This window comes from Spinacia oleracea, chromosome 6 (genome assembly GCF_020520425.1).
Source record: "Spinacia oleracea cultivar Varoflay chromosome 6, BTI_SOV_V1, whole genome shotgun sequence".
Taxonomy (NCBI): Eukaryota; Viridiplantae; Streptophyta; class Magnoliopsida; order Caryophyllales; family Amaranthaceae; genus Spinacia; species Spinacia oleracea.
Genome location: NC_079492.1, coordinates 28518376 through 28530510, shown reverse-complemented (window position 1 = coordinate 28530510; position 12135 = coordinate 28518376). Strand labels below are relative to the sequence as shown.

The following is a 12135-nucleotide window of genomic DNA, read 5'->3' as shown; positions in this document are numbered from 1 at the left end:
TTTATCCTTAAAACCAATTTGCAACCAATAGGTGTGAAACTATTCTTGCAAATTAACAAAATGTCAATTTTGTCATCAAAACATTGGTTATGTTTTATGGCCTTTAACCATCTAAAACATTTGAGTCTATATATGGCCTCTAACCATTTTGGGGAATCTATATTTCGTCTTAGCTTTCTTACAAGTCACAAACTCATTAATCTACATGATAATAGTTTGACTGCAAGTTGTAGGTTTCTTCACTATCTAATAGAAGAATCGCATATCTTCAGTGATCTGAACTCCATGTTTCTTCACTATATAATAGAAGAATCTCATAGTTTCAGTGACTTGAACTCTATGCCTTACTTGGGTATAGAACATCAAACAATAGAATATCAATAGCCACTTGAAAGTCCTTTGAATATTCCGTTCTCCTTGAAGCACTTGTAAAGTCTTCTAAGAGATGTCTATTCTTTAAAGCCACTTCTAAAGTCCTTAAAGTATAAGTGTTCGGATTTTCTGAAGAACTTCGAAAAGCCTCCGGAATGTCCAATTATGTTTGTTGTTCGCCTCGAATACTTTCGAGGTCTATTTTCTCCCACTTGTCATTTTGGAAACGAATCTCCAAAAGGACATTATTTCGAGAAAAAAAACATTATGTTTTCAAAAATTCGTGGTAGAAACAATACCCTTGTGTCTCATTTTATTAAATCACAATGAAACATATATCTAGACTTGGGCCTTAGTTTGTCGAATAACAAACACTAAGCTCCCACTGAGTTTAGCAACTCTTTAGATATATATTATTGAAAAGATATTCTGAAATTACTTTTCAATAGCTTTGACGAATTTGGTTTAGTTTGGTGGAAGTTGAGCATTTTGTTTTAGAAATTATAGGAAAAGTCTTTATGATTCATCATTGATCGAATCAAGTACTAATTGACTTCAATCATTCCAACTTAGATATGCCATATCTTATGGAGCTAGATCGTGAAATTACAACACACAATCATTGATGATCATTCTTGGTATAAGTAATCAACAACATGATCTTACCTAGATCTTATGATTTCTTGCCAAGTGGATTTTATACTTCTGAATCTTTGAACTAGCCAAACAGATTCAAACTTATATCACTTTGAGTAAATAAACCAATATTCACTCAAATTTAGGTGAAATAATAAAGTCATAAAATCTCTCTTTAGCTTTGAACTCTATTGTCTAGGTGTTCTAACAATAGTTCATATCTTTTGTTACATTCAACATGTAAGACTAACTCGTCTTGAATGATCTAGAAATCAATCAACTTTCAAAAGTCCATCAAAATAGAGCTTTAGAACGTTAACTTGTTGATATGGTCTAAGTAACAATGCCAAAGATTTGTGGAACTCGAATCAAGAGATTGATTTGAACCTAGTAAAGTTCTTATTGTTAAAGATTTGTTTCTTTTAATCAAGCATATTGACTTAACCCGTAAATGACCATTTTATTCAAATAAACAAACAAACTAGATGACCCTACAACTAATGTAGCATTGTCATGCTTCATTTCCCACTTGTAGGCCATTAGTGTAGCCTAGTTCCATTGTTTGAGTTATTACCGAAGTAAGAACCTCAAGTGGTATATGATACCAAGGAAGTTTGATTGCTAGGACACTTCTCTTTAAACATTAACTTATAGGTAGAAACGGAATCGTAAATTCCTTTCATTTGTTCCTTGTTTTCCTAATTCATGTACCCTTTCTTATAGTCTTAAGAATTGACTTCTCTAGTGTTGACTTTTTTAATTTATTAGACATGTCCAATGTCACTCTAACAAAGTTCTTACCATTTTATTTATGTTGAATATTTTCTTTTAACTAGATGATCTTACCAGAAGCTTCTAAAGTTCTCTAAGCATCGATCTATTCGAATGTCTAGGGACTAGACTCATTCGAGAAATAAATGGACAAACATATTAGGTTGTTAACCATTGGTAAAGCTGAGCGTTTAAACTTAATGTTTTATGATCTCAAAACCACATTATATTTTGATTTCACAAGCACCAATCGGTTTGCCATTCGACTTTGATATTCGAAAAAAACCATAAAAGTTTCTAAAAGAAACGTCCATTTTTAAATTGCTCATTTTCTCTCATTTCCATGAATCGTTCTTGGATTCATTACCAATCGAGGAAATTTACTGTTACCTTTCTAAAAGGATTTACTGCAATGCAAGATATTTAATTATAAACAATAATTAAAACATACATTGAAGCATGCAAAGTCTAAACATTTATCATGAGTAATAACTTGAAAATTAAAGCAATCATGCAATTTAAACAAGTCATTGGCATTTTATTCGAATTTATTGTTCCGGCAGGTGTGAATAAAATGATTCCAAAATCCTTAAATCATTGAAGAATTAAGAACATTATGTATTTAGACTCAATTCTAAAATATTTTAGGTAAGCAAAGCCTTTGCTAATAGTCTAGAAACTACTCTTGGTTGATAGGTACGTCTAAGAACTTATTAGGTAAACCTATCGCATTTTCCACGACATAAAAGGACTCCTTACTTATATCGTTGAGTTTCACCATAACTAACATGTACTCACAATTATTTGTGTACCTTACCCCTTTAGAATCAATAAGTAACTCCTCGCTATGGCGGAAAACTATTACTAAGATTGATGTAAAGGTTACCTAAGTAAGTGTTATTTTGGCATGGCCCACATAGCAGGTTAGTTGAACGTATTATGCATCACATAAATATTTGCAGCAATTAATCAAGGGTTCCAATAATCTACCAATTATTCAATCCTTATTAATTCTAATCAAGTTGTTTTAACCTTAAAGAAATGTAGACCTAATCAAGAGCTTATGACTAAAAAGCTCCCACTTAAACCAATAAATTTACATGCTTTATTAATTTTAAACATAAAAATGTATTTCCTAGTCTAACCGTAAACATACAAATTTAATTAAAATTTAAAGCTCATATAAATTTATAATTGAATCCTTTTAATTTATTTTCAGTTGAATTAAATGAATGAATTTAAATTAATTCAAGGTTTTAATTTTAGTAAAATAATTAGTATAAATTAGAATTTATAATGATTAGATTATTCAAAATTAAATTCCGAGAAAACAATTTAAATTACGAATTTTAAAGTTAATTAAAATCGTTTCCGAACTGAAAATTCAAAATTAAATTCAAAACGCATTAATCGTAACACGACGAGGCACTTGGGCTTGCGCCCAAGCCCCATCGAGTCATGAGGCAGCTGCGCCCCATCGACTGATCGCTCGGCATGCATGAGCAGGCCACACGCATCGCAGCCATGCCAGGTCACGCTACGCGCAGCCCGCATTGCACAACGCTACTGCTCTGCTCGATGGGCGAGGCAGCGCGCGGCTCGCCTGGCACCCGCATTGCCCATCGCCCCATCGCCCATCGAGCCACACACGCCCAGCTCCCTTGCTTCGCGTGTGCGCCTCTTGCTTGTTGCCCGTTGCATTCGTTCCGCACGGGCGACGAGCTCCCTTGCTCGTCGTCGCGTGCCCGCACTATACAACACCCCTCAAAGGTAACACGTAGCGTCCTTTGCTTTCTGCGTGCAACAATCATGAGCAAATTTCATAAAAATTAAAACTTTTTAATTCAAATTTATTGACAAATTAATAAAACATATTAATTTCATAAATTTAGGGCGAAAAATCGAAAAAAATTTAATCAATTAATTTCCGATTATCATGGATTCAAATCTAGGTCATAAAAATTTAAAATTTATCATAAATTAACAATTTTTATGGTGGTTTTTAATCATGGATACCTAATTAAATCGTCAATTAATTATGAAAATCAAATCAATTCTAAATTATTCGAATTTCAACAAATTAATTACAATTACAAATTAGGTTTGTATAATTAACAAGCTTAGGCATTCAAATTTGTTAAACATATACAATAGGTCAATCAAAATTCAAGATTTAACAACAAGAATCGCAAATATTTAAATTTAACATCTTAAAATTACAAACTTTGCATTCGAAAAACTAAAACCTTCAAAAAGTCATAGTTAGGTTTCGAATTTGGGAATTCTTGGTTCGGCCGAAAAAAAAATATTTTTGTCAAAATTTTACAATGCCTTTTACATGCGGTATTGACACAAAAATCACTCGATTTCGTTGACTAACGAAGAAACTGCCGAAAAACTGCGTACATATAATTAAATAAACGCAAATTTGCAATTAATTACAATTACGAAAATTAATCACCCCTTTTAATTCCTTGCAAATTTATAAAATTTAACCATGTTAAGCAATTATTATGGAATTAATTAGAGGCTCGTGATACCACTGTTAGGTTATGATACATATAACTAAATATAAATCATGCGGAAAAACCATTAAAGCAAAGGATGCCAAATTAATTGCCACGTAACAATTAGCATAATTTAGGATGCATACTCTTTGTAGCGTGCCCTCCCTTGCTGCGCCCGAACCGAACAAGAACAAGTCTTTAGGACTCCAAGTGTCGTCCCTCCGTAGAAAGTCCACAGCACGTCCGGATCCGCCTTAGGTTTGACTAACTAGAATCGCCCCAAAGGTACTACATATTTTCAGCTATTATGAGTCAAATAGATGACTGAATTTTATGCCTAAAACTCTCTTGAATACTTAGAAACCTCGTTATAAATTGTGAGCATTGATCACCTATTTATAGGGTATGGAAAAGGTATTGGAATCCTACTAAGAAACGAATTAATTAATTTGAATTTAATTAAAACTCTATTAATTAATTATCTAGTAGATATAGGAATTTAATCTTTAAATGAATCCTACTTGGTTTAGGTTTCGTACGCAAGCACACACGAGCATGACCCGCATGCGCGCAGGCCATGCCCGCGCATACGCAAATCCCACACAGCTATGAAGCTCACGCGTTGCTGCCTTGTGCTCGCAGCCTAGGCGCGCGCTGGGCCTGGCCTTTACGCTGGGCCTGGCGTGGCCTTGGGCTGTTGTGAGGCGCGCCAGGCTTGCTGGACGTGGGCCTGGCTTCGCGTTGGGCCTTCGTCTAGCAAGCTCGTCCGATGCTAATTCGTACGACGCGCTTCCGACTAATTTCCCGATTCCGGAATTCATTTCCGATACGAACAATATTTAATATTTCCGATTCCGGAATTAATTTCCATTTTGAAGGAATATTTAATATTTCCGTTTCCGGAATTATTTTCCGTTTCGAACTAATATTTAATATTTCCGTTTCCGGAATCATTTTCCGATTAGATAATATTTCCGATTCCGACAATATTTCCGTTTACGGCAATATTTCAGATTCCGACAATATTCCATTTCCGATAATATTTTCCGATACGTACCATGTTTCCGTTTCCGGCAACATCTACGACTTGGATATTATTTATATTTCCGATACAATCCATATTTCCGTTTCTGGCAAATATCATTGTTTCCGGAGTATTCATTTATTTGCCTTTGACGATCTCGGCTCCCACTGAAACCAAGATCCGTCGATTCCGAATATCCATAGATGGAGTATTTAATGCCATTAAATACTTGATCCGTTTACGTACTATTTGTGTGACCCTAAGGGTTCAGCCAAGAGTAAGCTGTGGATTAATATCATTAATCCATTTGAACTGAAGCGGCCTCTAGCTAGGCATACAGTTCACTTGATCTCACTAAATTATTAACTTGTATAATTAATACTAAACCGCATTTATTAGACTTACCATTAAATGCATACTTGGACCAAGGGAATTATTTCCTTCAGGAGGAGGGACAACAGCCGAAACTTCTGTTGTTGACGCAGGCAATGGCGGGGTAATGGTGGGCGAATTCGGGGACGATTTCAGAGGGAGAAATTAGGGTTTTTAGAGAGGCCGGTTTGATCTTGTTCTTCTTGTGGTTGTTGTTGGTGGAGGGGGAGGTGATTGAGCTTGGGTTTCTTGGGGGTGTGGACGTCATTTTCAGTGGAGGGGAGAGAATCGAAAGCCATGGGAGGTGGGAGGAGAGAGCACTAGTGGAAAAAACGCCTATTGTAGCCCCCTTGTTGAGGGGGGCATACATAAGTGAGCCTCAATAACCACCCAGTCAACGCGGGTCAAATATTTTACTAACAGATTGGGGCGGGCTTTTGTGGGGTTCGCTTCTATAGATACTGTTGAAGGGGGCTTTTGATTGCCCGCCTCAATAGACACTAGTCTAAAGGGGCGGGCTTATGTTTGTTCGCTTCAACAGGTCTTCACAATCTACTGCGTTTTAATTCTATCTCCTCCTCATTTCATCTGTTTCATTTCTCTCTCTTCTCTTCGCTCTCCTCTCTCCTCTCTCCTCTCTCTCCTGGTTCAAAACTCCTCAAACCCGCTATTTCGTCAACAAATCGGGCTACCTCTCCTCACAGTCGTTGGCTTCCATGGAAGCTTTTCCTCCGCCTTCCATGGAAGAGTTACAAAGCTAGGGTATCTCCGCGACCTCTCTCCCTCGACTCTTCAAACTCGTCGATTTGTCTCCCTCCTCAAGCTAGGGTATATCGATTCGACCGTCATCTACTTAGCATTCTCGAGGAAGACGGCGTCGTTCTCCAAATGAGGTAACTCTTTCATCTCTCTCCATCTCTCCTGCATTCTTCAATTCTTTTAGGTTTTTGATTTTTCATATTATTTTTTATTAACTTTTTTGATTTATAATTTAGGTTTTTGATTATTTTTGTTGATTTTAACGATTTTTTATTTTCTAACGGGAGGTGCGGCTCGGGTTTCGGTAGGTCGTGGGTGGTCGGATGAGGCGACGCAAGCAAGGTGATGGCTTGCTGGTGGCTCTGATCTTGCGGTGGTAAATAGATCTTCTTCTTCTTCTTGGAATTACTCTCATCAGTTCCAATTAATGATTTACAATTGTGGTGAATTTAGGTTTTTTATTTTAGGTTTTTTGTCTCAAATTAGTTGCGGTGGTGGTGGTTTGTAATCTGAATTCGTTAATGAGTTTCTAACATACATTTCCTTTGATTTCTAATTGGAAGAGAGTCAGGCAACTAAACAGGGGATCAAGCCCGTACTATTTAGAACTTTTATGCTTTATCTTAGTGCTAGTTAGTATGTTGTTGGAGAAACTTGTTGTAAGACCATCAGATGGTTGCAGCAATGTCTACATCTGGACAACTTCAATGAATATGTCAGGGCAATCTGAATTTGTAAAACCGATATTTATTACATTCTTATTTTGATGTAAATTTGCGCAGACTATGAAATTATGCAATATGTGCTAAAAGTTGTTCTTTTACTAGTAAATTTGCAGCACTAGATGAGTGTATGGCAGTTATCCCTTTTATTTTTACTTTTGTTGTTCCTGCCTGCTAATGTTTTCTACCTGATGGTCTTGTGTTCATCTTGTTTTTTTTCCTTTTGTCTTGCTATGTACCTTACAGTTGCCCAGATGTCTTTGTCTCATGTTTTCTGTACTCAGCTCTAGTTTTGCATTGTTATGATTGACATAGAGTAATTATATCACAGTTTGTTGTGTGAACTCCGTTAAGGTTAGTTTCAACAATAGCTTCCCTCGTTCTATTTTTCCTAAGATGCTTGCTTGTTGAATTTTTTTTAACATTTTCAGACACAAGTCCTGATTTCCAGTTCCCACCTTTTTATACATGAGTTTTGCACTTGGCTTGGGAGCTATTTGAATCAAAAGCACATAGCAACCGAAGTGTAGGATCTTTAAGACAAATGATTTTATTTTGCAGCTATATATCCAAGTCCTGCAGCATCTAAAGCTGAGTTATATGTAGTCATGACCAGTATGGTTTATTTCAGGATCACAACCATGCTCAATGTGGAATTACAGAGGTATTCTACTAATTATTTAATTTCAGAAAATAGGTTGATGCATTTTTTTGCTTGTATATACATATACTGCATTCCAATTTCCATCATATGTCTTGTATTCCTGGCTGTCATCTCATGGCTTTCTGAATTAATGTTCTTTTATAATGTTATGTCTGCAAACAAATGGAATGACGACAGTGTAGTAAACTGAAGGATTTGAAGACTGCATTTCTGACAGATGACGCAACAACAATTTGTTTAGAGGTGATTCATCTTCTTGAAATCGAATTCTTTGATTGAACTTATGTAATTTTGGGGAGGTTTTAGTTAATAATGATTTAGCGAACACGATTTTATATATTTGATTGTTTTGGTTAGATTCTGGAGAAAGGAGATCTTCAAGTTGCAGGGAAAGAAAGGGAGGCTCAATTGTCACTTCAGTTTCGTGATATTGCCACCATTGTCATGGAAAACACCATTAATCCTGACACGAAACGCCCTTACTCGATAACTATGATCGAACGTTTGATGCATGACATCCATTTTGCTGTTGATCCTTATAACAGTTCCAAAAAGCAGGTTTAGCACTGTTTTATCTACTGTATTGCTATGCATAATTCTTCTGATTTGTCTTATTTTGGGACATTTGATTAGCTGTATCTTTGATTGTTGCACTTTGTAAATTACAGTATAAAGTTGAGATAAATTATGGTTTTATTGTGTAGTTTAGTTCATAAGTTAATTCTATGCATCGTGAATTACAGGCACTAGATGTTATTCACCGGCTTGTAAAGAAATTTCCCATCAAAAGATCTCCAATGAGACTTCGACTTACTGTTGGTGAGAAGAATTTTTCCACTATATTGGAGAAGCTAGGCACTTGGAATGGTGAGATTGTGACTATGGATGAATCTGGAACTCAATTTTCAGTTGTAAGTTCGCAGATATCTGTGGCTGCTTCTCACTTTCTGTTATGATATGAATTCTTTTTACTTATATTTTTTTACTTTTAAGTACTTGATTATCGTACTTTAACAATTAATAAAGCGTATTCAATGCCTTTTTATGAAGTTGCATAAAAGTATGTCTTTGGTGATATGCAAGGTGATGTTTGGGTTGTTTGATACCTTGTTTTCATTAGGCAAGTGCTTTTTATGTATTATACAACAGTCCTGTGACTCTTTGAGTCTTGGCAATGTTTCTTCAACAGGTCCTATATACAACGGGTGTAGTTTTACAACGAAGATTGGTACCCTAAATTTCATTCATGTCTTTTAACCCGTTTGTGAAGTTGACTTTTATTGGATTTGGGGTGACTTTTATGTGATTTTGGTTAACTAAGTCCACTGCATAAGATACACTGGCCTATGGTTTTTGTACGGAAAATTTTGCATCTTCTTACATTGTTATTTTATCTTTCACATTGCCACAGTAGTCTAGGGACTTTGCATGTATATGTCTGCTTCTCCATGATTTATTATGCTTCGCATGGAATTTGGATTTTATCCTTGTCGGACACCTCTTTCCAAAGCTGATACTTTCCTGGCGCAGATAAAACGAAAGTAAAGAGTTTCTAGGATAAAAGACGAGTAAAGAGCTAGAACTTGTCATCTATTCAAGGGTAGATAGCCCAATTACAATGTGAAAGCATGCCCTTGAGGTTATAGGCAGTTTCCTGCAAAACCTTGCTAGTTGCTGGTGGCCGATTTAGAACTCTCGAACATAGGTCTTGGTGACAATGACATTTTGTTTACTTCCCTCTTTCTGAACATGACGTCTCCTGCCAAATCCTACAAGTTTAACGGAGTAGGGAGGATGGCCAACGACTCTTTTGAAAGCCATGCTTTCAAGGCTTTTAGTAGTTTGAGCCTGTAACTATCCTTCTAGTCCTCGGTGGCTCGTTGATATAAAAAAAATCTAGGTTTCTGGAGATGTAGACATCTTTCTACTTCTTTCTTTTGGAATAACAAACTCTCAATGTACACATTACTTTGCAGTAGAACATATGAACACTGAGACAAACAAGGAGAGAGATGCTAGGTGTAGGATGTGAATAAATTTGGGGCTCTCAAAAATAGAAAATACTCTTTTATTGAGTTCTTCCTCTACAACCTCCCACACACATGCTCTCCCTCTCTCCAGTATGTTACTAGTTTTCTCTGTTACTTTCTTTTGCTTCAGAATAAGTTGAGCTTCATTTTTTTTTTATCTTTTGATTTTCAGGATGACCAGAAGATGGCAGCAAGGTTGGCTAACACAATGTGCAATTCACTTAAAGGAAGACCTGCCCTGGTATAGTCATACTTCTTTTTATTGCATGATTGCAAATTCTAATTTGTGGGTGGCTATTTTAAAGGTTTTGTTTGGTGCAGGGTCGTATTTTCCAAGGAAAGGAGCCACCTCAATTTGTTGCTATATTTCAGCCTATGGTTGTGCTAAAGGTACTTGCAGGGATCGAGTCGATTGGAATTAGAAAGTCAACACGGCCTTAATTAAGGTTTGTAATGCATGATCTAAAGGGAGCTAAGTGGCCGGATTAGAGAAATTTGTTAGACTAGCTCTCTAGCCTTTTGTCTTTATTTGTTAATATTAGTGTTAATTTGTTAGACTAGCTAGCTAGGTGTTTAAAAATTGTAAACGTACGTACTATACGCTTTTCTCTATTGGGTTAATATAAATGAAGTTAATTTCATGATTTATTAATAAAAATAAGCAGATTCATACATTTGCTATTCTGGTGTTGATTGGTGCGTGTACAGGTTTCAATGCTCAATGGTGTATATATATAGATTTGGTTATTGCCACCTATTTTATATTTTAAAAGAATTTGGAAAAAAAAAATAATGTTGTTGAAGGGGGCTTTTAATGTACGCCTCGACAACATATGAATTTATGGCGCCAATGTACAGGTATTGGCGCAAAAATACAGGTCTGTTGAGGGGGGCATTTAAGAAGTGAGCCTCAACAGAGGTGTCTGTTGAGGCGGGCTTTTGTAAAGCCCCCCACAACAGGTCCTTATTTTTCGCTTTGGTTTTGGCCTGTTGAGGCGGGCTTTTGAAAGCCCCCCACAACAGACTACCTGTTGAGGCGAACAAAGCCCGCCTCAACAGCTATGTGAGCTGTTGAAGCCACGTCTGTCGAAGCGGGCCTTGTTCGCCTCAATAAGCCCAAAATGCCCCCCTCAACAGGTATTTTTTCCACTAGTGGAGAAAGTTTGCATCAAAGTGTCAGTATTTCCTCTCTTGATTCATTTATGGCAAGTTCGGAAATTTGATGATTTTTTGTGAATTGAAAATAGTTGATAGCTTGATTTCAATGTTAGGATCACAAAATCATGTCCCAGAAAGATGATTTTCTGATGAAGAAGCATGTTAGTAATATCAAGTTCATCAAATCTAGGCAACCTGGGGGCAACTGTGGATGAAAAATCTAGGCAACCTGGGGGCAACTGATGGTGTTGCAAAAGTTAAGTTGTTCATTTCCATCGTCTTCTTCTTCCTGCTCCTACAGCTGAGAGTGAAGTGCATGGTATTAAGAAACAATGGAGGATTTTCAAGGATTGGGTAAACGAATCAATTTGGGTTTATTTTATTCATGAGACCTTTTATCTGTACTTCCATCATTCTTTTTAATTGACTTCACTCGTTTCCACCAAATGCTAAAATGTATATGGTAATGGCAATCAAAGTATTTGCAAAGCTACTATTCGAATTAATTAGCTTTTTATGGAATATAATCCCTGTTTATTGGTGAAAATTTGTTACAAACTTCTCTACTTCATTGCTAGGAAAATTAGAAATGCAAACTAGTCGTTAGATTCAAATTCTGCAGTTTAAAAGCAGTTTGATTTTTTTGGTGCAAACAAGTTTATAAATAGGTGTATATTTTGCAAAAAGTTTATAAATAGGTGCATTTGGTTAATCATAAAAATAACTTAACGAGTGTCTAATGAAAAGTCAAAACAGGGGTATTTGGTGAACAGCCCCGGCCCTGAGGGTAGGCGAGGAGTGCAGCTGCCTAGGGCCCAAAAGTTGAAATTTTTACAGTGCATTAATTCAATACTAAATTAACGCGCTAAGGAACAAAAACATATACTTGGCTCAGTGGTAAAGTGCTCCTATGTTATACTCGGGGCCAGGGTTCGATTCTGCGCATCAGCAAATTAATTCTCATATACTTTTTGCATTATGATTCATTTATTTTGTTTTACTTTTTAGCTTTATTTTAAAATGCAATTTTATTTTTGAGGAATTGATTTTCTCATGTATATTTTGTATATGTTCATTTTTAACTTCTTAAAACTCTTTCTTTCATATTAGCACTACGTTT

General features: G+C 36.1%; 1 protein-coding gene across 3 annotated transcripts; it reads left to right on the top strand.

Annotated features, from left to right (window-relative positions):
- The first annotated feature begins 6020 nt into the window (after positions 1 to 6020).
- Positions 6021 to 10547, top strand: LOC110803331 (uncharacterized). 3 transcript variants are annotated; one of them, XM_056833911.1, is made up of 8 exons: positions 6021 to 6575; positions 6750 to 6817; positions 7725 to 7827; positions 8005 to 8070; positions 8185 to 8385; positions 8571 to 8738; positions 10030 to 10098; positions 10179 to 10547. In XM_056833911.1, exons 5-8 carry the CDS (start codon positions 8272 to 8274, stop codon positions 10296 to 10298), a joined length of 471 nt encoding a protein of 156 aa, XP_056689889.1. In that variant the 5' UTR covers positions 6021 to 6575; positions 6750 to 6817; positions 7725 to 7827; positions 8005 to 8070; positions 8185 to 8271; the 3' UTR covers positions 10299 to 10547. The 3 variants fall into 3 exon arrangements, with proteins under 3 accessions (XP_056689889.1, XP_056689888.1, XP_056689887.1); XM_056833910.1 differs by having other exon boundaries at positions 6729 to 6817; XM_056833909.1 differs by having other exon boundaries at positions 6021 to 6817.
- Positions 10548 to 12135: the final 1588 nt, after the last annotated feature.

What these genes read in the sequence shown, in the direction of transcription:
- LOC110803331 (XM_056833911.1), top strand. Translation starts at nt 8,272, where the DNA reads ATGGAAAACACCATTAATCCTGACACGAAACGCCCTTACTCGATAACT. An exon ending in CTGGAACTCAATTTTCAGTT is followed by an intron (nt 8,739 to 10,029) that starts GTAAGTTCGCAG and finishes TTTGATTTTCAG; the next exon opens with GATGACCAGAAGATGGCAGC. An exon ending in TTAAAGGAAGACCTGCCCTG is followed by an intron (nt 10,099 to 10,178) that starts GTATAGTCATAC and finishes TGTTTGGTGCAG; the next exon opens with GGTCGTATTTTCCAAGGAAA.